This window comes from Danio rerio, chromosome 2 (genome assembly GCF_049306965.1).
Source record: "Danio rerio strain Tuebingen ecotype United States chromosome 2, GRCz12tu, whole genome shotgun sequence".
NCBI classification, from domain to species: domain Eukaryota; kingdom Metazoa; phylum Chordata; class Actinopteri; order Cypriniformes; family Danionidae; genus Danio; species Danio rerio.
In genome coordinates, this window is record NC_133177.1 from 24,148,652 (window position 1) to 24,171,422 (window position 22,771).

A 22,771-nucleotide genomic window follows, 5' to 3' on the forward strand; every position below is an offset into this window, starting at 1 on the left:
GGTCTCAAGACGTTGAACTCTGCATTTCGCATTTCAACCGCTTGTGCGCAGACAGTCTTTTTTTCTTCCTCATTTTTTTGTATTGTTTAATTTGACAGATGATCTCCAGACTGCCTTGAAATAAGGTGCCATCCTGACCTCCAAACTGCTGGCTGCCACAATGTCCAACATTATAGTAAGTGACGCTTTAAACTTCAAGTAAACGAGAACCCTGTTTCTTTAAAGATTTGTATCACTACTTTGATATGTTTTTTTAAAGGCCAATATCACAGCATATATCAATATGTATTAACATGTAGTCTGTAATGAATGTATGAAATGAGAAACAATAAAGCTGCTGTTCTTTTTCTGCTGTCTAAATTATTTGCATGTATTCATAAGACACGTCTCCTGTTTAGATATTATTCTGTTTGGGAAACACCTGTTGTTCATTTCCTACTTCTGTAATTAAATGAGCTTCCTTTATGAAGAGATGCACCTTTTACTGCATTTAAAACCCTGAACTTATGGTTCATTATATGTTCAGGTTGAGCATCAGTATTCTCATAGACTGAAATTGACTGTGGTGAGAGCTGAAAATGTAACTAAAGGAGCATTTGGGGATTTATGTGAGTATACATGTTCTTATATGAGTGTTCTTGCAATTTGGAGAAACCCTCTAATGATTCAGTGATTGTTTGTTTGTACACAGTGGACACCCCGGACCCTTATGTTGAGCTGTCAGTGCCAACCACACCAGAGTCAAGAAAACGAACCCGCCACATTAACAATGACATTAACCCCAAGTGGAACGAAACCTTTGAGTTCATATTGGATCCCAATCAATCCAATGTTTTAGAGGTGATTTTTTTTTACTCAAATTACTTTTGGAGTGTTTTTATTTATAGCCTATTAGATACATTAACTTTTTTCAAGGATTCATATTGTCAAAATCATATTTCAAGGCTTTATATTGTCTATTTTAAAAATACTGTATTCAGTACCATGCTTAGACTCAATATATTAGTCCTTGAGAAAAAAAAAATAAAATACAAGAATGTGTCAATATTACATTAACTGGAATTTATAGATATATGTTTGAATAAAACTATTTTTGTTTTATTCTGTACATTACTGGCAATGTTTCTTCTAAAATAAATATAATTAATGTAATTTACTGCTTTGTTTTTTTTTTTTCATAAATAGCATCAAGGTGCATTTTTTGACATTTAGATGATGAGATAACAACAATTTCTAATCATTTTTAATCCCAGAAGGGTTAAGAAAGCAATATTTTGTAGAAAAAACATGATTTATTATGTATATATAAATCATATGCATACATACATTACAAAAAACATTTAATTATAGGTTTAAATGTACATATGAAGACTTCAGATGCAAAAACCTCTAAATGCTATCTGAAATTTTCTCCTAAAATGAGCCTTTTTCTCAGCCTCCTATGTTTATGTTAAGTTATTTCACTTTAAAGGGAATGAAAAGAACTTATTCGTCATTAGAAAAGTAACATTTCTAAACCTACACAAGAGTTGTAGAAAATTGCAAATTTTAGAAGGAAATATTAAGCAGCAAAGCATTTAGAGGTATATATATATATATATATATATATATATATATATATATATATATATATATATATATATATATATATATATATATATATATATATATAGTAAAGTACAAAGTATAGTAAAGTACAAAGTACTAGCAAAGTACACATGCATATATTATGTACATTTATTTTTGGTATTGATTAACACTGATTAATTTTTTGACAGCAATTTATCAAATCTATTTTTTTCCTTTTTATTAAATAAATGCACCCTTACTGAGACTTCTCTCAAAAACATTAAAGCATCTTACCAACCCTAAGCTTTTGTATGGTGGCCTACTGTGTATCTATTGTTTTATTATTTTAAACTATAAAGCGTCTATTTGGACATGCTTTGTTTTAAAACTGTGCGTATGCTGTAATGTATTATACTGCATTATATAACATGTGAGCACTGTAGGATAATGCTGCTTGAATGCTCTTTATTCAGGTGACACTGATGGATGCCAATTATGTCATGGATGAAACTCTTGGCACAGCAAAATATTCCCTCTCAAAACTCAAAGTGGCACAAATGGAGCATGTGACCCTCTCTATCGGCAAGGTAAATTCTAAAAGGGAATTCATTTTTGTTTATGTCCTGAGCTCTTTGTTAAAAAGAAGAATACGTTAATGTCATGGTTACTGATTTCCAGTGTTTATTTGTGTTTTTTATTCTTGCCAGACAACCAAAGTGTTCCTCGACTTGCTCTTGGAAGTTTGGTATGTATAAAGAAATGTTTATTTTCACACATTTCACATATTATATACACAGGTTTATGATTAAATGTCCTATTTTTGATGTCTGCATCAAGGTGTATTTACAAAAGTCATAGGTGTAAATTCATGATAAATAGCTGAATAAGCTTTTTGTTGATTTATGGTCAGGATAGGAAAATATTTGGCAGAGATTCAACTACTTGAAAATCTGGGATCTGAAGGTTAAAACAAATTTTAATATTGAAAAAATTACTGGTAAAGTTGTCTAAATCAAGTCAAAAGTAAAAGCAATCCATGTTACAAAAATTATTTATTATTATTTATTTATTAAAAACAAGGGAAGCTTTTATATTTTTACAGTTAGAAAATTACAAAATGTCTTCATGGAAGACATGGACCTTGATCTTTACCTAATATTCAAATTATTTTTTTATCAAATGAAGTCAAATGAAGTCAAATTTTAAAAAATAAATCTACACCATGATGGCTAGTCTTTTAATGACTAATTCAATTATTTATGATTAAACATGATTGACAATATTTTTGGAATTGAACTTATTGTTATACTAAAAGACATTTTAGTCTTTTGTCTATTGTAAGTCATAGTAGAAATGCACAATTATTTTTATGCATGTACTGTACACTCAACAATTATTTTTGTTGCTTGTGCAAATTACTTATGTATGTTTATTGGGACAAATTAATTATTTTAAGTTCAAATTTGTAAAAAAAAAATAATAATTCCATCTATCTATCTAACTTTCTATCTATCTATCTATCTATCTATCTATCTATCTATCTATCTATCTATCTATCTATCTATCTATCTATCTATCTATCTATCTATCTATCTATCTATCTATCTATCTATCTATGATTCAAATACATTTGCTCTTGCTCTTTTACTCTTCTGTTTCTCACTCTTTGGTTTATCAGAAAAAATAAATAAGCAAAAGTGAATTGTTTTTGTGCAGCGCATCCACAGACCTGCGCTTCAGCATGACACTGTGTGATCAAGAGAAGCTGTTCATGCAGACACGCAGAGACAGGGTCATGCTCAGCATAAAGAAGCTTCTTAAAATGGAAAACCCTCGTTTCCTTCCATCCTCACCAAGAGAGGTAAAAACAGAAACTACAACAACTGAACTGTGAACTGTGCTTAAAAAGAGCAACAGTTCTACAGATCGTGTCTGATGGCTGCTCTATTTTTCGCTCAGGTTCCCACCATCGCTATTCTGGGCTCTGGAGGAGGTTTTCGTGCAATGGTGGGCTTTTCTGGTGTGATGAAGGCTTTGTATGAATCTGGCGTGTTTGACTGTGCAACATATGTGGCAGGACTTTCAGGATCAACATGGTCAGTAAAAAGTCAAATTAATTTGCATGAAGACATGTTTAAACATCCATTAGATTTAAGGACTTTGCACACTGAAGTTTTTATTCATATCCAAAAAATTCATCACATATACAAACCTTGCACACTGAGTCCAATGCATATTAATTAATCCATTACGAAAAAATGCTAAACATTTTGCAGTCAATTCAAGCAGTGATGCTTTGTTTTCCTCTTTCTTCTTCAAAGTAGAAAAAGAAAGAGGAATAGGCTACATATTGTGTTTATCCAATACTGCATCAAGAGGAAGGAAGGAGAGTTCTCCTCTTTATTAAAGAGCTGCGCTGTATTATCCCCAAATGCAAAGTTTATTTCAGGGAATCTGTGGGATGTTGATTCATTGATTGTGATACTTCACACATTTCCGTCCATTAACAAATCCTGAAAAGAGACTGGCAGTACGTCAAACATGTGGAGACACACACTCACACACACACACACCAAACAGCAGCAGAGGATAGGTGCGCCAGCCTCTAAATCCAGCATAGGGGTTCTCATCTGTCTGCTACATCCTGTCTTTATATTATGTTTATATTATGTGCTGTGTTCATCATAAAGTGATCTGTGCTGAAAGCTCAAGCGACGGCATTTTGTATTTTGCCTTTTATTTGTACGGTGGCTATAAACTGTCAAAACACATCTCAAAGCGCTTTTTCAGATGCAAAAAATGAAAAAAATCAAACCCAATTCAAATTTTTTTATGACGGAAAACAGTGTCAGACAGTGTGTCGATACGATTTACACAACGTGAGGACAAATTAGTTTTTTTAACATGCAAAAATTACATGCAAACATTTTAGATTCAGTTTGCAAAACAATTTACACTGAAATTATTATATCTGATGACCCTACAAAGAACCGACAAACCTTCTGTGAGCTCTGAAGTTTAAGTGGAACGATTGTTGAGCTGCTGTTTGAAGAGAATGAAACAGCTTATTTCAGAATTCAAATAAGTTATTATTTTAAAAAATATGTAACAAGAATAAACATATCAGGACTATTCATGGGCCGGTATAAGATTCTGACAGTATGATAACCTTTGATAAAAATATCACGGTTTTACGGTTTGACGGTATTGTGATTACTGCTCTAAAATACATTATTTTTAAATGTCTGAGTAAAAAACAAAAACTTTTTTCTTTTAACACAATACATTTTATTTTGAGAAACATTTAAAATATGTTGGAACAGTAAACATCTCAGGCTAAATAATGAAGATTAATCATTGACTCTGCTGTCTTCATTTGTTTCAAAAACATAAATTTCTTTATGATTTAAAAGGATTTTTTGAATCTTTTTTTCTGCTGGAGATACTGTTTTCTTAAAAAAAAGAAAGTTTGGTGGTTTTAAAACCTTGACTTTTCCACGCCGCAGCATACCATGCTTAATCAGGACTGTAAGGTATCATTCTGTTTAAATTTTTTCACCTCAATGCAAAACCTAAGATTACCAATGACAAAGTTTAAATCTTCCTCTTCAATGAGCTTATCTATATCTATCATCATATATCAAAACAATTACGCTAAAAAGAAATATTTTATATTTTTATATTACAGTAGACCCTGAATGTGCGACCTCTGTTTTTCTAGCGTTAATATACCATGCTCAATAAGCACTTTTTTGAGATTTGTAACATTTTAAAAACTGAGCAATACGAAATTGATTGTATGTTTGCCACCAAAATATAAATTATAAATCTAATCCTCATCACTTATTTTATTTGTTTTATTTGAATTCCTTCTTGTGAATTTTGACCCTATGTAACATGCAGTGCTTGATATTAACACTTTGGCTGGTTGAAGATAATTTGTAAATTATAGTTTTTTTTTTTTTTCAATAAAGTTAGAATAGAATAGAGTTCAACAATAAAGGATTGCCCAATGAGGGGTCAGCGTGAGAGATGGCAATAATAATTGTGTTCATTTAAGAAAAAAGAAAGCAGTGATTACAGAAAGAGGATAATCACATGCACGATGAGACACATCTATATCTGACACAGTCCTGACACACTGACGAGGGTTTCAGACTCGAGGTCGATTTCAGCTAATGTGATGCGCGTGAGTGTTTAAAAGTTTAAAAAAGAAATGGTTCCTTACACAAAGCATCCGTGCCTGGAAACGTAACTGGTGCGATCAGTTCTCTTTTAAATAGACCAGACAAAAAAATGACGATCGTGCACCCACAGTCCTGCTGCTTTCAAGAGCTCCAGATTTTTTTAAAAAGGTTACTTTCGCTTTAACCTTTCACAGTATGTTTTACACTTGCTTTCTTTTGCTTTAAGTTATTTTGGGCTAAAAATTTAGTTTATTTTTTTATTTTTGGTGTGGCATGAGAAAAATTTTGTAAATCCTGTTGTTGAGCCCTGAAAAAGTCATGTAAAATAAAAAGTAATTGAAACACAACACTATAAAACCACAACCTATTTGCTCATGCTCATTGAGCAAGGTCATACACACACACACACACACACACACACACACACAATTAGGAGGCATGTGGAAATAACACAACATCTAAATTAAGTAATTTTAGCATGCCAAAGTCAAACTTTTTTAATATAAAATATATTTTCCCAACAACAAAATTGTGGCTAGTGAAAATGGCCACAGTTCACGAACAACGGTGGCTGGAGATCAAAAAAGTTAATGTTTAGCCCTGGTAACATTTTATTTAACAGAATATGTATGGATGTTTTTATGTATCTAACAGATTTACAAAAGCAGATCTAATGAGACTTTTGGAGGGAGTAAGCTTTTTTACCTTATTGTGCTTGTTCAGATTTAATGGTGAACTTCTAAAGCCAGTTATGAAAACTTGTGCATGATGCTTTGTGCGTTAAAACATAGTTGCTGCATGGTTCTTCGCCATATTTAATGGACATAAAATGAAAAAAAAACTTAAATGTAATGACTACTTAAGTTTAAGTGAAATTTGAAGATTAAAAATAACTGCTTTAAAAATAAAAAGTCGACTACACTTGAGACAAGTATGCAAATCCACAAAGAAATAAGTAATTTACACATTTATGTAGATTACCCATGATGCTGCACTTGATGGGAAATCCTACTAATCCGAGAGTTGCATTAAACAAAGTGCGACAAAATATCTCCACCCACTTCCAAATAAAGCACTGCAAAAGACATGATCGAGTCTCAACATTCTCAAAATACTAAAATATTTGTATATATTTGCATATTTTGCAGTACTGGTGAAATGTATTGTTTGTATAGATAAAACCTACAACTTTAAATAGCCTTGTTTCTTGTAAACGTCTATATTGGTTATATTTCCACAGGTATATGTCTATGCTGTACTCTCATCCAGAGTTTCCTGCTAAAGGCCCAGGCGACATTAATAAAGAGCTCATGAACAGAGTCAGTAATAACCCACTCAAACTGCTCCTGCCCCAAAACATCAACCGCTACGTCAAAGCACTGTGGAAGAAGAAATCTGCTGGACAGCCGGTCACCTTCACTGATATCTTCGGGATGTTGATAGGAGAGACGCTTATTCCAGGGGTAAGATGCTGTTTATAAGAATGAAAACTTGTTTATTGGTGAGTAGGACAGGAGGAGGACATCAAAGTGCATAAACTGCTCTGCACTGTACTCTGTTTATGCACTGTAAATCAAACACAAAGACTCCTTTGTATGTTGTCTCTCTATTATGCATTCCTATGCAAATGGAGCCTTCTCTCGGAGAGGATCAGGAACGAAATAGACCCTAAATTTAGGATGTACACTAGTGTTGTGTAATTATTGGATTTAGCAGGGATGCATTAAAATGATCTTATCTTAAAGTACACTAACCTTATATTATACAAAAGATTCATATTTTAAAGACTTTTTTTTGTTTTGTTTTACTCTCTATTTATTATAAGAAATAAATAGAAAGAAAATTAAACTGTTTTTTTTTCATTATTTTCAACATAAAATATAAGTAATTCTTATTACATTATTGCAATGATTTCTAAAGACTATTGTTTAAACGAGTAATGGCTGCTGAAAATCAGATTTACCACCACATAAACTAGACCTAAACCACATTCTAAACCTAATTGTATGGTAGGCACATGCAATTAATTAAGTAACATTACTTAAATTGATTTATTAATATTACTGTATTACTGTAATATTACTGACTATAGCCCCTTTCACACAGTGATACCGGTAAATATCTGGAAAATTTCCGGAATGACTTTACCGGTATATTCAAAAAAGCACTGTTCACACAGGCGAGGACGTTACGGAAATTTTCCGGAAAAGAGCATTCACACATCCATTCCAAAATACCGGTAAATTCTGACATCATTCACCACAAATGAGCTTTAAACGGCTGCGCTTGTATTTGTAAACATTTGACGGCAATTTTCCGGAAAGGTCTGTATGTGTGAAAGGGGCTTATGAATCAATATTCATTCACTTTCCTGCGGCTTAGTCTCTGATTATCAGGGATCACCTAAGTGAAATGAACCACCAACTATTCCAGCATATGTTTTACACAGCGGATGCCTTTTCAGCTGCAACCCATTACTGGGTAACACCTGTACACACTCATTCACACACACTCATCCACTACGGGCAGTTTTGCTTATTCAGTTTACCTATAGCGCCTATCTTTGGACTGTGGTGGAAACCTGAGCACACGAAGGAAACCCATGCCAACACTGGTCCAGCCGGGACTCAAACCAGCAACCTTTTTGCTGTGAGGCAACATTGCTAACTACTAAACCACCATGCCACCCCTTTAATTAATATTCATTCATTCATTCATTTTCTTTTCGACTTAGTCCCTTTATTAATCTGGGGTCGCCACAGCAGAATGAACCGCCAACTTATCCAGCACTGTTTTTACGCAACGGATGCCCTTCCAGCTGCAACCTATTACTGGGAAACCCATACACACTCATGCACACACATAAATACACTACAGACAATTTAGCCTACCCAATTCACCTGTACTGCATGTCTTTAGACCTAAGCACCCAAGGGAATCCCATGCAATTGCAGGGAGAACATGCACACAGAAACGCCAACTGACACAGCCGAGGCTCGAACCATCGACCTTCTTGCTGTGAGGCGACAGCACAACCCACTGCGCCACTGCATCACCATTAATATTAAAAAAATTAATTAATTATTGGTTAAATTTATTGTTACACTGTAACAAGTACACCTTAAAAGAAAGTGTAACCTTAAATTCTGAAGGAATCAGTTTTTTACAACAATTCTGAGTCAATGAGTTATTATTTATTTTAGGAATTATTTTAGTTTCTAAATTAGGGTTGTCCAAACTCGGTCCTGGAGGGCCGGTGTCCTGCAGAGTTTAGCTACAACTTGCTTCAACACACCTGCTTGGAGGTTTCTAGTATATCTAATAAAAGTTTGATAAGCTGGTTCTAAATGAATTTATTTTTAAGTAATTAGCTGCTTTGAGTGGAACTAATGATTCAATGAATTATAAATGAACGTCGATTTGTTATGACTTGCAGTTCTAGTGTTGTATTTATTTATCTGTAACAGGCTTTAAGCAGCCCACACCAAATATTATAGAACTAAAATATTCTAAAATATATCACATTTATTATTATTGCAAGCCCCTTTTGTTAATAATAATTTTGGACTTTAACACACGTTCTGCGCTTGGTTTTTCGATAACAATATTACTTGGCTCTTGGACATGTGTTTCCCAAAAAGGCACATAACATAATGGTGCAAGAACACTTTATTTGTGCTACGTAGGAGTTGCTGTCCATTTCAGAAGTGCTGAAAAATAAACTTATATTGAGTTGTATGCTACATGTTTAACCCAATAACTGTCATCTAATCAATGAATTATCCATTTAAAGCGCTTAAACAACTGGAAAACAGTTAAGTTAAAAAACATGAAGTTATCAACAAAAATAAAAATGCCCAAGACATGGATGGGTACAGACAGATTGACAGGTTTCTTTTTTTTAGTTAATCTCTATTTCCCTATTATCTTCCAGTCTTTCAAACATATTTCATTTTATTTAAATTGCATTCATATCATTTAGATTTGCATTTCTATTTTCGTTAATCTGTTTTGATCATGTCTTTTTTATTATTTCATTTATAAATTAAATATAAAAGAATAATAGTGTCCAGAAAAATTTACATAACTAATTACAATCACACCCCATATGGAAATTTTATATTTCCATATGTTCCTTTCCTTTTATATATTTATATTTTATATATATATATATATATATATATATATATATATATATATATATATATATATATATATATATATAATGATTTTCCTTATATATATTTAATTTATATATGCAAGAACGTATACATTTCAAAATATATATATATATTTTTTTCCATTATTGGAATCTCAAAGGTCATATATGCTTCATATATGTTCAAATATATCAGCTACAGTTTTATATATATGTCCTCATAATTTTGTACTTTTACGATGCAAGTAGGGATTTAACGAGTACTCCAGATCATTTGAAAATCTATGACAATTTTCAAGCACTATTTAAGTTATGATGCTTTTGTGAAACAGTTGTAATATCAAGATCAGTCATGTTTTCTACTTAGCCTTAGGATGCTTTTGGTGAACCCTAAACATTAAAAAAAAAAATTTGATCACCTTTGCTGAGATCAGCACCATGTCACTTACTTTCTCGCAGGGTTTTTAAACTCAGTAATTTTTAAACATATGAGACAATTTTCAATCAAACTTGCATGGTATTGACTTTGTATGTCATCTTCTCATGCAATACTTCATTTCACTTTTATTGTGAATATATTTTTGTTTGTTTGTTTATTTATTTATTTATTTATTTATATAAACTACAGTTTAATTTGTTTATAAATATCCTTTTAACAAACTACTTTAGTTCAGTGATTCAGCAATTCATTCATGAAAACACTTGTTTTTTCTATATTAATCAGCTGCTTTGGATGGATGGATGGATGGATGGATGGATGGATTAATGGATGGATGGATTGATGGATGGATAAAGTTATGCGCTGACGCTGAGCTCCAGCAGTCAGTGGGTGCTTTAAGCACAAAACCCCAGAGAGCAGTGCACGTCGGACAGTTTATCAAGGATGTACTGCTGGACCGCGTCTCACTATAGTTGTTAAAAACGGTAGAAACAGTAGGCTACAAATAATTAATTAATTATTCATAAATAATAATTTATCGCCGCCTACGATGACGATGCAATCCTGCATCGCGATGTTTCACATTAGACATCTTACAATGCTAAATTGGTCAACATCGCCCAACCATGATGACTGGATGGGTGAATGGATGAATGAATGAATGATTCAATGAAATAAAAAAAAGTTTGATCACTAAACAGCATACTGTGTGTGTGTGTGTGTGTGTGTGTGTGTGTGTGTGTGTGTGTGTGTGCGTGTGCGTGTGCGTGTGCGTGTGCATGTGCGTGTGTGTGTGTATGTCTTTTCCTCAGAGAATGGACATTAAGCTGAGTTCATTGAAAGGGAAAATTAATGAAGGTCAGAGCCCTCTTCCTCTCTTCACCTGTCTGCACGTCAAACCTGACGTCTCTGAGCTCATGTTTGCAGGTAAAAGATAACAGTCCACATCAAATTTGTTCTCCTGTTGTTCTCTTGTTCTATCCTGTTGTTCACAAATTGCCACATGTAACGCATATATAACATTACCAAAAACAAAATGTGAAAGACAACTTGTCACAACTTTTAAAACAGTGAAAATGTATATGACAAGCTTATCCTAAGCTCTGTGGAAGGTGAACTCTATTGATTTGTTTATATTTGCTTAATACGCTGGAAAAATGCAAATGTGTGTTATGGGGCCTAATGATTGACCCAGTGGGAAGTCTGTATGAACTCCCACAGCTCATCCCAGATGTAGACACACACTATTTTTAGAGACTAGTCATTGTGTGGGCTGCTTGTTTTTTAGTGAATGAGATCAAAGAATGTGACTAAGCAGATGAAGGTTAAGTGGAAGTTTTTGTCTGTCCAAATGGAGTCACTCACTGTACATTACTCACTCTATTTGCTCACAGTTGCACCACATAGTCAGGTAGCAGTTATTGAGTTTTGGCAGCACCATAATAATATTAGGTCAATGTGACTGTACGAAATTATGAGTCATTTTTTCTTATGTATTTATTTTGTTGTCTTTTCTCAATCAGATTGGGTGGAGTTCAGCCCTTATGAAATTGGCATGGCCAAATATGGCACCTTCATGTCTCCTGGGCTGTTTGGCAGCAAATTCTTCATGGGAAGTGTTGTGAAACAATATGAGGAAAACCCCTTACATTTCCTGATGGGTAAGACTGGAAACATTAATTCATACCTCTTAATATATGTGTGTTAATAATACATTACTGTTGAATGCTTGATTATGATTGGCTGATTTTTAAGGTGGCTTAAACATTTTAAGGTGTGGTGTTATTTTCAGGGAACATCACAGGTAGTTCCAGGCAGGTATTTACCGCTATTCTGTTCAAAATTACCACAACGAATGATTTCAGTTCTTTCAAATTTCTACTTTGCGTCATTGCTGCATGTTCGAAACCTTGGGTGTGCATACTTTTCAGATAATTCAGTTGCCCATTGTCAATTATTCCTTACGTTTTCAATGGACACTGGCAGCAGTTAATCATTTAAGGCCAATTGCTCATACTTGCTATGAGCAGATAATCAAATATTCCTGAGAGGTGTGTAAATAATGTGCCACTTATATGACTCAAGGAACATGAAGAAACTGAAGGAACATTGTGACGTTGGTGGTTAGTTAATATGGCTTTATTGTCTAAATATTGTAATGACTAAAGTAATGACTGAAGAGTCTTTTAGATGTCAGCATTAACCCTTTATAGGGCAAATACTCATTGGAAACACCTTTGAGTATCCCTAGGGGTTATTCCAAGACCTTTTAACGTATAGACAATTTTGAGTGATGTAATCAAAAACAATGGTCCCAACGTATTTACTGTTTTACATTTTTAATTTATGTAGCTTATAAGAATCCAAAAAGAGCCACGTATAGAAAAATAATGTCATGAGAGCTGTTTAAACATGATTGATTATGATTGAATTGCCTCTTGTGACAGTTATGAAATAGTTTGATAACAAGCAGGAAATGTTCATGTGCCAATGACATCACCAAGTTGAAATGGTCTATATGACTATAAATTATATTTTAATCAGTATCAGTGAAGTTACCATATCTGTGTATGGTAGGGTTAAGATGGATGTTTTATTAGGATCACTGATTCAAATTTGAATTAACAGAAGCTGTTTAAATGATCAGTCCAATGAACCAATTCTGACAAAATTGAGAAAAAATGAAGTCTTAAAACAAATTAAAAAATTTAATACAGTTTTAAGTTTTTCATTCATTTAAATGTGAGCTTTATTTTAATTTCCTGAGCAAAAAAAAAGACTATCATACATTTTTGTCATGATTTAGAGAAGACGAAAATGTGATTTATTATAACAGGGCTCGAAATTGCGACCATTTTGGTCGCATATGCGCCCGAAAATTAATCGATGCGACCTCATAATATATATGGGAGCATTAGTGCGACTGCAGATAATGGTTGTAGTGCGACCTGTTTTGATTTTTTTTTTAAACGTGCTGTATCGCTCTTCCCTGCCGCTATATTGGTTCATATTAGCTGTCAATCACTCAAGGCTATCCACTGTTAGATGACAGGGAGGGAGCTTTTATGTCCACGGGAAATGCAAACGGCTAAAGTGTAAAAACTTAAAGCACACAGGTTTGCAAAGTGCAAACCCCACCTAAAGTTGAGACGCAGATGAGAGCGATCATGACACGTGGTAAATAATGATCCGCCAGCTGAGATCAATCGAGTATGTGCTTTTCGGAGAAGGTGTTCGAATCTCGATGCGTTGCATTCACTGCGTTCAGCAGTTCAGCGCAAATGTCCGCTAAAAGTGAAATCTAATACTGTATCATCGCCAAAGAAGCTCGCCTTTACTAAGTTTACAGTGAAACTGCGTCTCAAAACAAACAGCGGTATTGCGCCGGTGCTCAACCTGCTCATAAATTGGGTCGGCTGACTCGCCTGCTTTTCCACTAACACAGAAAAATGAAAATCAGCTCACACGGAACATTTAAATTGACACAAACTGAAACCAAAACTTTTAAAGAGTGATAGAAGTGAGACTTTACTTACTTTCTTTTGCCTATTCTTTCATGAGATGTATATATTTTTTTTATTTAGTTACTGATGACTGTTTTGCAGCTTTCAGCCTTGAATTTAATATTTTATTATAATCTTTTGTTTGTTTTGCAGCTGAAATATTATTTATTAAACTGACATGCATATATATGCTGTTTAGCAGTACAAAATAAATATTTCTTACTGCAATGCTTCATTTTTGTTTGATGCAAACTATACATTTATTTTTCAGAAAGTAACAGACTTTTTATAGCAGATAACTTACATTCAAGCACATTCAAGGCAGCATGATGATGAGAAATGTTATTCATTGTTACTATTATTGTCATTTTCATCATCATTAATATTCTAGAATTATAATACATACACATTTTGGAATTATTGCACACAAATATCAATGTCATCTCAGCATTAATTATAGTTGTTTCTGGTTTTTGTTAGTCCTAATTGATGTTGTTTTAAAATACAATATGTCCCTTAAAATACAATTTGCAGCGGTGCTCAATCATTTTTGGTGGGTGCTCCTAAATTTTTTCTGGTGCTCCTAAATTTTTTCTGGTGCTCCTAAATTTTTTCTGGTGCTCCTAAATTTTTGAAGTTGGGAGCACCGGTGCTACCAAGTAAAAAAGTTAATTTCGAGCCCTGTATAATAATAATTTATATTCCACCTATCAGGCATTTTTGAACAAAATCATTCAACAAAATTCAACATTCAACAGACTCGCACTGTGTTCCATTCAGAAGGACTCATCCTTATTCCCTAATCTCTAATACGGAGTAACAGCTTTAAAGGGATTAGGGCATAGGGATGAACCCTTCTAAATGGAATGAAGTGTGCAACACCAATCCACTTCCCAGCACAAAGGATCACAGTGGTCCGAAGTGTCCATCTGTTGTACCCTTCAAAAACGAAGTGCCCAGTTTTGAGCACTTTGGTTTGGAACGACACTTTAATATGGAGGCCATGATTGTTTTTATTTTGAAGTACCCTTCGTAGGATGATACATCTAGTTTGAAATGCACTCTCTATTTAAGAAACTTAAGAGTTAGCTCCAGCTAACAAATGTGAACTAGCTTAAGAAAGTCTTATTAGTTATACTAGAATTTTCCATGTTGGTGTGTTTAGGCAAGTTGGAGCTTAATTTTGCAAAATAGTGGCCCTCCAGGAGTTTGGAAACTAGGGTTGTAACGGTATGAATTTTTTACGGTATGATAATCGTCTAAAACAATACCACGGTTTGACGGTTTCACGGTATACGGTATGTTACAAATGTTACAAAATAATAGAACAGTGAAGGAAATTTGACTTTTTCCAAATAATATATTTTCAGTTACTATAAACAACACCACTTACAAAGAACAAATAAAAAAATAAGAAAATAATAAATAATGTGTCAAAGTCCAAATAAAGTCCAAATAAACATGGTGCAAATCCTCAGTAAAAAAATAGATATAAATATTTACTATCCTATAAATAGTTACATAACGAAACTAGATTCAATATGGAACATCTTTAGGTTTTATGTGCCAGCATGGGTATGGTTGTCTGTGGATATGGATTTGGATATGGTTGTCTGCAATGCAGACAAACAGCTGCACCTTCATTTGCGTCTTTTGAAAACAGCAAGAGCAGCAGTTCGTCTTTGCTGTGTCACTGTTTTGTCATGTTTCTGTGCATGCAAAAGTACTTAGTATGAGAATTATTTCATGCAAAACTTTTTTTTTGCGTTTTATTTAGCCGCGCATAAATGTATGCCTATCTCTCATTCCGTGTTGTTCAAAAAGCTCAGTGTTGGTCCACAAATAAAAAGTGAAACCTATGCTTATTGGTTGTGATATAGCGAGTTTGAACCAATCTGGGCATGGAGGAGGGACAATGCATCAATGTATCATGTCTGGTTTGTCCGGAGACACAGTGACGAGCGTTTCTTTGTCAAATCAGCGTTGTCAAATTTTCATGACGTAACCGCACTGATTCCGAATGTTATGTGATACAGCACTGGAAAGCTAAGATTCTCTTCTTTATGCCAATATTTGAATTGTATGAATCGGATCAGCGGATCAAAAGTTATTAAACATTTAAGAGCAATACTTATTTTTAGCCGCGGGTGGCTGTCTCGGTCTTTAAGGGTTAAAACCGTTGATATGCAATTGTTCATGGTATGATAATCGTGCACGTTCAAATCGTGGTAGACCGTCATACCGGTATATTGTTACAACCCTATTGGACACCCCTGATTGAAATCTGTATAATTTGCAACTCTCCTTTAAACTACTAGGTTTTACTCATTTTTGTCACGTAAGAAAGTGAACAGCGAAGGTGGAAGGAGGGGGATCAGTAAAAATGAGTTGCCGGATCAGATTTCAGAGGTGCTGGATCTGGATCCAGCTTGTTCCGGCACAAATTAAGCCCTGGTGGGGGGAACCCAGGGGAAACACAGAAGCGTCGAGTGACTTGGTAAGGACTAGAACCAGTGACGTTCTTGCTGTGAGGCAATAGTGCTAACCACTGGGCTGCCGGGTCGCCCATCCAGGAAAGAAAGAGGAGTCAGGGAGGAAGGGGATTCTTTAAAACGAAGATGACTGTGGTATGGAGCATACTTATAGTGACTCAGGAATCGTCTGATTGGTGAATCATGAATAGGCTAATGCTCGACCAGCCGTGATCAATCATAAGCACATGATCCTCTCAAAATTAGTTTATAAATAAACTTCACTTATTCATTTAAGTAAGGAATAAAGTACATCCTGGCTGTTGTTATTATAGAATTAAGCATCACATGCTTGTCGTCAGCCTGTGGCAAATGACCTGAATGATGCTGTTTTATTAGTTTCAGGTTAATATCTTGGAATAGTATACAGTACCTTGGTATGTTGCAAGTGACCAATCAAAATGTACTATACCAGACAACCATGTTAAAATATAATAACATTTAACATGATCACTTGCTCTTTTATATGCTTTTAAAAATACAGGTTATACTAAATAATTAAGGACTGAACATTTAACCCAAATTTTGACATTTATTTTTTCATATAAGCTATTTTAAACATAAAAGCAGAGAGTTACATTAAAAAGTCCTACTATGTATTTAACATCACTTTAGTAACACAGAGAAAACACCAAAACAATCTTTAGTTGAAATGATGCTTTGTTTGATTTAAATAAAAAAATATTCAACTAAATACATGTTTTGAGATGTGCATCATCAAACACAAGCATTCATAACCTTTTTTCCGAGAAACTTCTCTGTTAAAGAGTGCAAGTTCTTCATAATTCATTAATTTATTCATTATTGGATTTGTCCCTTTATTAATCTTTAGTCGACACAGTGGAACGAACTGCCTCTTCATAATTCAGATCATTGGAAAATATTTGCAGTAATACATAAAGTGTTTATTGTGAGTGTTGTTGTTGTTTGCTGCAGGTGTGTGGGGAAGTGCTTTTTCCATCCTCTTTAACCGGGTTTTGGGTGTGAAGGAGACGACCAGCAGTAGCACTATGGAGGAGGAGCTGGGTGAGTCAGACTGGCAGGAAATCTTCTTTTTTATGCTATCAGACTCAAAGAACTTGATCAAAAGTAATGATTGTGTCATATTCAGAGAGAGAACACTAATGTAGGAAGATCAGTTGTTATGATATCACTAAGTTTGCTTGGCAATTGGTGCCATGACAAGTTCTTTAAGTGCAAACATGTACAGTTGACAGGAACCATGAGTGCTCAAATTCACTGTGAAACTGATAAGATTAACAAACTGCCACACTACGAGTGTGACATTTATCGTCTAGAATTATATCTAACTGTTGTTTAAGGAAATGTGAGTTGATGTTATCAAAAAAACCTTGGTGAGTCCAGAAGCATGATTAAGCTTATTGGAATGTAGTAACATTGGCTCTATAATTCAATGAATTGACATTACAGATTATAGTTTATTCAGTATATTCATGTCACACTTTGAATTAATTACATTTTAATCATATATTTTCTTTACCTCAATTCATTTATTCATTTTCTTTTCGGCTTAGTCCCTTTAATAATGTGGGGTCGCCATAGAGGAATGAACCGCCAAATTATCCAGCACGTTTTTACGCAGCGGATGCCTTTCCAGTCACAACCCATCACTGGGAAACATCCATTCACACTCATACACTACGGACAATTTAGCTTACCCAATTCACACATACCGCATGTCTTTGGACTTGTGGGGGAAACCGAAGCACCCAGAGGAAACCCGCGGGAGCGTGGGGAGAACGTGCAAACTCCACACAGAAATGTCTTCTGACCAGCCAAGGCTCGAAACAGCAACCTTCTTGCTGTGTGGTGACAGCACTACCTTCTGCGCCACCACGTCACCCTTCTTTACCTCGATAAAGTTATTATATTCAGCAAATGCAGTAAACACTACCAGCATGTACACTTGCAATACTTATAAAATACGCCGATGATCTGGCATTGGGTTCCTGTCAGGAAGAAATGAATAGCTTATTATATAAATATATATATATATATTTATTCTATTCTTCTTTTTTCCCCTTCATCCTTCAAACCAAACATTTGATACGCTTTGATTTACTCTCTGTTTTACGCTGCCTGACTGGGTTTCAACCAGGTAGTAACGGACTCAACACAGAGACTGGACAGCCTAATTTAACCCAATGCATAAAGATGTGGATGTGCATCACAGAGCTGGTGCAAATACATAAAATAAAAGCATTTAAGTTTTGTCTTAATATGTGTATTTTTCTTTTTGTTAATACCTTTTATATGATGTGCTTTGGTCCACTCTCTCACGCTACTTCAGTGTTGCCTGATGAGGGGATTTACATTCAGACTAATGCAACGATTAAAATGATACATGACTTCACTCTTTACCAAGTCATGTCTGTGTGGATTAGGTCAAGACATATTCCCTTTTCAAGTCGATCAACTCGATCTGTCAACATCAATGTTAATTTTGTTGATGAAAAATTTGTCATAATTTTTATGACGGAACAAGTTTCTACTGACAAAAAACTAGATGAAAACTAAATAAAAATTAAGTGATGATGACTACAACTATAATAAAAATAGACTAATAAAAAAAGACATGAGAATGTGATTGGAGAAAGTTTTTTTGTAAAATATTCAATCAGAATTAATCTTGGTGTGATGTATGAAACACACACATATTGAAAAGTAACTGATCCACAGTAGAAAAGGGATGCGATTACTTCATCATAAGAGTAAAGTAGATTTAGTTGACTACAATTTTATGAAATTTAGTCAACTAAAACTTGACTTAAACTAAAATGATTCAGAAGACTAAAATATGACTGAAACTAAAAGACAAAATACGACTTAAATTAAATCAAAATTTGTGGTCAAAATTAACACTGCTTAACATGTATGATGTTAAAACCTGCCATGTGAAAAAACGTGCCGATCTTTGGTTTGAACACGAAAAGAGGTGAATGCTGTAGTAGTGGAAAATGAAAGTACCTGCCCCCATTAGGTCAGTACCGGACCTTGTTAAAACCATTGATGAACCTATACAGGCAGTCAGGCAGCATAATACAGGGAGTGGACCAAAGTGCATCAAATGATCAGCAATTAAAAGAGAAAAAATAAAATAAATATATATATTTATATTAGACACGCACCTTATGCTTGTATTTGCACCAGTTCCAAACCCATAACTTCACGCATTGGCTTAAATTAGGCTTTGCAGTCTCCGTGTTCAGTCCTTTGCTTCCACTGTGTCTGTTAAGCTGAGGGAATGAAACCAATGCAGTGGCGGTGATATTCCAAGATGGTGGTGCCCTAGTTCTAAAATCTATTGTAAAACGTGCCGTTTTCTGCTAAATGGTCACATTAATCAAGTTTGTTACATATATATATATATATATATATATATATATATATATATATATATATATATATATATATATATATATATATTTCCATTAAAGTGGAATCCAATGTACAAAATAATATAAACTTCATTTCCACTTTAAACAGGGCATATAGATCATTAATAGAGAGTGTTCTCACATATAACATTGTTTCATGCTTTGGTAACACTTAAACAGAGGAAGAAATTATCGCAAATTATTAATCAGGCAAATAAGATAACTGATCGCAAACATCATTCGCTGCAGATTCAATTTGACTCCTCCAACAGCAATTGGGATTTTTGATGACAATACACATCCCCTTCACTCAGCTTTTGAAGTGTTACCATCAGGATACAGGTTTAGAATTCCTAAAGCTCCAAGAAATGCTTATAAAATGTCATCTATCCCTATTGCAGTTGTTGTCTTAAATCTGATCACTGTTGTTGTCAAGAATGATCTGCAGTAATATGCATGGGGCTAATTTGGTTTTTACATTTTTAACTCATGTTGTTGTCTTGATGAGTGTTGCTATTGTGTGATTGTTGTATGTATGCAGTTGTCTTAAATCCAGTGATAAAGACAAATTTTCCTTTCATAAAGTTTAAACTAAAAGTTTTTCTCTTTTTTTCTCTTCTTTTTCATTCTTTTATAACACATTTTATCTGTTTTTATGTTTTTTTAATCATTTTTATTATTTGTTTTTATTTTTCTTATACTTGTTTCTTTCATTCTTGTTTATAAAGAGTAACGCAATTTCGATTCTCTATATGTCTTGTACATGTGGCTGAATTGACAATAAAGCTGACTTTGACTTTGACTTTATGTAAAGCACTTTGAATTGCAACTGTGTATGAAATGTGCTATATAAATAAACTTTCCTTGCCTTGCCTAAACTAAACTTATTAACAGATGTGCTACTAGTTTCATTTACAGTAAGCTAGTAATTATCAGGGGATCTCTGTGATCATATTATTCATAAGGTGCACTTCTTCTGTGCACAGATGCGTTGTTATGAGTTTTACTCGTAGGTTGTAACACAGAACAGGGTAAAAAAAATGGTGTCTTTTATCAGGCGGCTGATCTAAACACCGTTTGTTTCTTGTGTTTGTCAGAGCAAATTAAACCAGAGCACATTGTGGGTGACGATTCTGCTGATAACGAGGAGGAAACTCAAAGAGGTGAGAAGATTTTCTCTCATGCACACAGTCAGTTCAGTTCAGGGCTCAACAGTAAAGATGACCTGCTGCTCTGGGGTCAGCGTGTTAGGTTTCAGGGCGGTTGACTGGAATGTCATTTACCTTGTTAGATTTAGCGTTGCGTCAATACATCCTGTGTGCATTCTTCATGTGTTGAGTTTTATGTCTAAACTTGATGTGGTGAATACTGTTTGTATTGTCAATGTTTTATTAAGCTGACTGTCTAATGCTGGGGTCACCAATCTCGGTCCTGGAGGGCCGGTGTCCCCGCAGGGTTTAGCTCCAACTTGCTTCAACACACCTGCCTGGATGTTTTTAAGTATACCTATAAGACCTTGATTAGCTTGTTCAGGTGTGTTTGATTAGGGTTGGAGCTAAAATCTGCAGGACACCGGCCCTCCAGGAACAAGTTTGGTGACCACTGGTCTAATGTTTTACTTTGTTTGTTTATTCATTTAATTGTTATTGTAATATTGTGATTTTTTTTTACTTAAGTCCTTACCAAAGAGATATTAATTATTAATATTGTATTTATTTATTGATTGACTGATTGATGGAATGATTGATTTGTTGTTATAATGATACTCATTAGCATTGTACTAGTTTATTGATTTACTTAGATATTTACTTCATTTTTCTTGTTTAGTTATTTATTTAAATAGTCATCAGTATAACTTTCTAATGTATAATTAATTAAATAGCTTATTTGTTTATTTTTTTCATTTATTTGTTTTCTTATTTACTTATATATTTAAATTGTTAGCAATATAATGGTCTAACATCAAATTAATATATTTATATAATATTAATATAATATTAATATAAATTATTAATATTAATAATTATTTAATAATTTTCTATCTTACTATGATTTTATTTTTTTATTTTACTGTAAATTTATTTACTCTTACTTTTTCTCTATTGTACAACTATGTTAATGTATAATTCTGAATTTATTTATTTTAATTGTTACCAGTCTAACATTATCTAACTTATTTATATATTTATTTATTTATTTAATTTTAAAATGTAAGATTAGCTTGATATCAAATATTTATTTATGTATTTATTTTCTTATTTACTTGCATATTAAAATTGTTACCAATGTAATGGTCTAACATCTAATTAATAAAATTGTTTATTTAATCATTTTCTCTTTATTTATATTTAGTTAGGTAACATTAGCTAACCAATATTTTATTACAATTTTTAATTTACTGTAAATTTATTTACTTTTAATTTTTTTCAAATGTACAACTCTTCATCTATAATGCTGTATTTATTTTATTAATTAATTTATTCATTTAAATTGTTACCAGTCTAACATTATCTAACTTATTTATTTATTTAACTTTTATTTACAAAAGTAAACTTAGCTTGCTATCAATTATTTATTTATTTATTTATTTGATTATTTATTTATTATTTTTAATTTAATTTATTTATTCAAATGTTATTGTTACCCAGTGTTACACCTGGCTCAAGGATGTAACATAGTAAGGGAGACGACAAGGCGAAGTATAATCAAGAAGAAGATTTATTTAACTCAGTTGAAATAATATAATCAAAATATCAGTATCAGTATGTTCAATCAGTGTGAAATGCAAGTGTATGGATGCGGTAAATGTAAAACAAAGCATAATGTCTAAATTGGTAAAACACAATACAAACTAACTAAATTGAACATAATTGTTCCCGATTAGAATCAACATGTAAATCAGACAAGTAGTATCAGTAACGTACTTTTATTGGTCATTTTTGGAAATTGCATGGCTTACATACTTGTTAAGTTTCATGCCAGTAA

General features: G+C 33.4%; 1 protein-coding gene across 3 annotated transcripts in view; it reads left to right on the forward strand.

The window, feature by feature from the left end:
- pla2g4aa (phospholipase A2, group IVAa (cytosolic, calcium-dependent)) overlaps positions 1-22,771 on the forward strand; it is a 36,183-nt gene that overhangs the window by 211 nt on the left and 13,201 nt on the right. For 2 of the 3 annotated variants that reach the window (XM_073911997.1, NM_131295.2), the window contains 12 exon segments: positions 99-175; positions 527-608; positions 692-840; positions 2,043-2,156; positions 2,277-2,314; positions 3,286-3,430; positions 3,529-3,665; positions 6,997-7,219; positions 11,167-11,281; positions 11,878-12,015; positions 17,325-17,414; positions 20,884-20,949. In XM_073911997.1, coding sequence (XP_073768098.1) covers positions 161-175; positions 527-608; positions 692-840; positions 2,043-2,156; positions 2,277-2,314; positions 3,286-3,430; positions 3,529-3,665; positions 6,997-7,219; positions 11,167-11,281; positions 11,878-12,015; positions 17,325-17,414; positions 20,884-20,949 — 1,312 coding nt within the window. In that variant the 5' untranslated portion in view covers positions 99-160. 3 annotated transcript variants of the gene reach the window in all.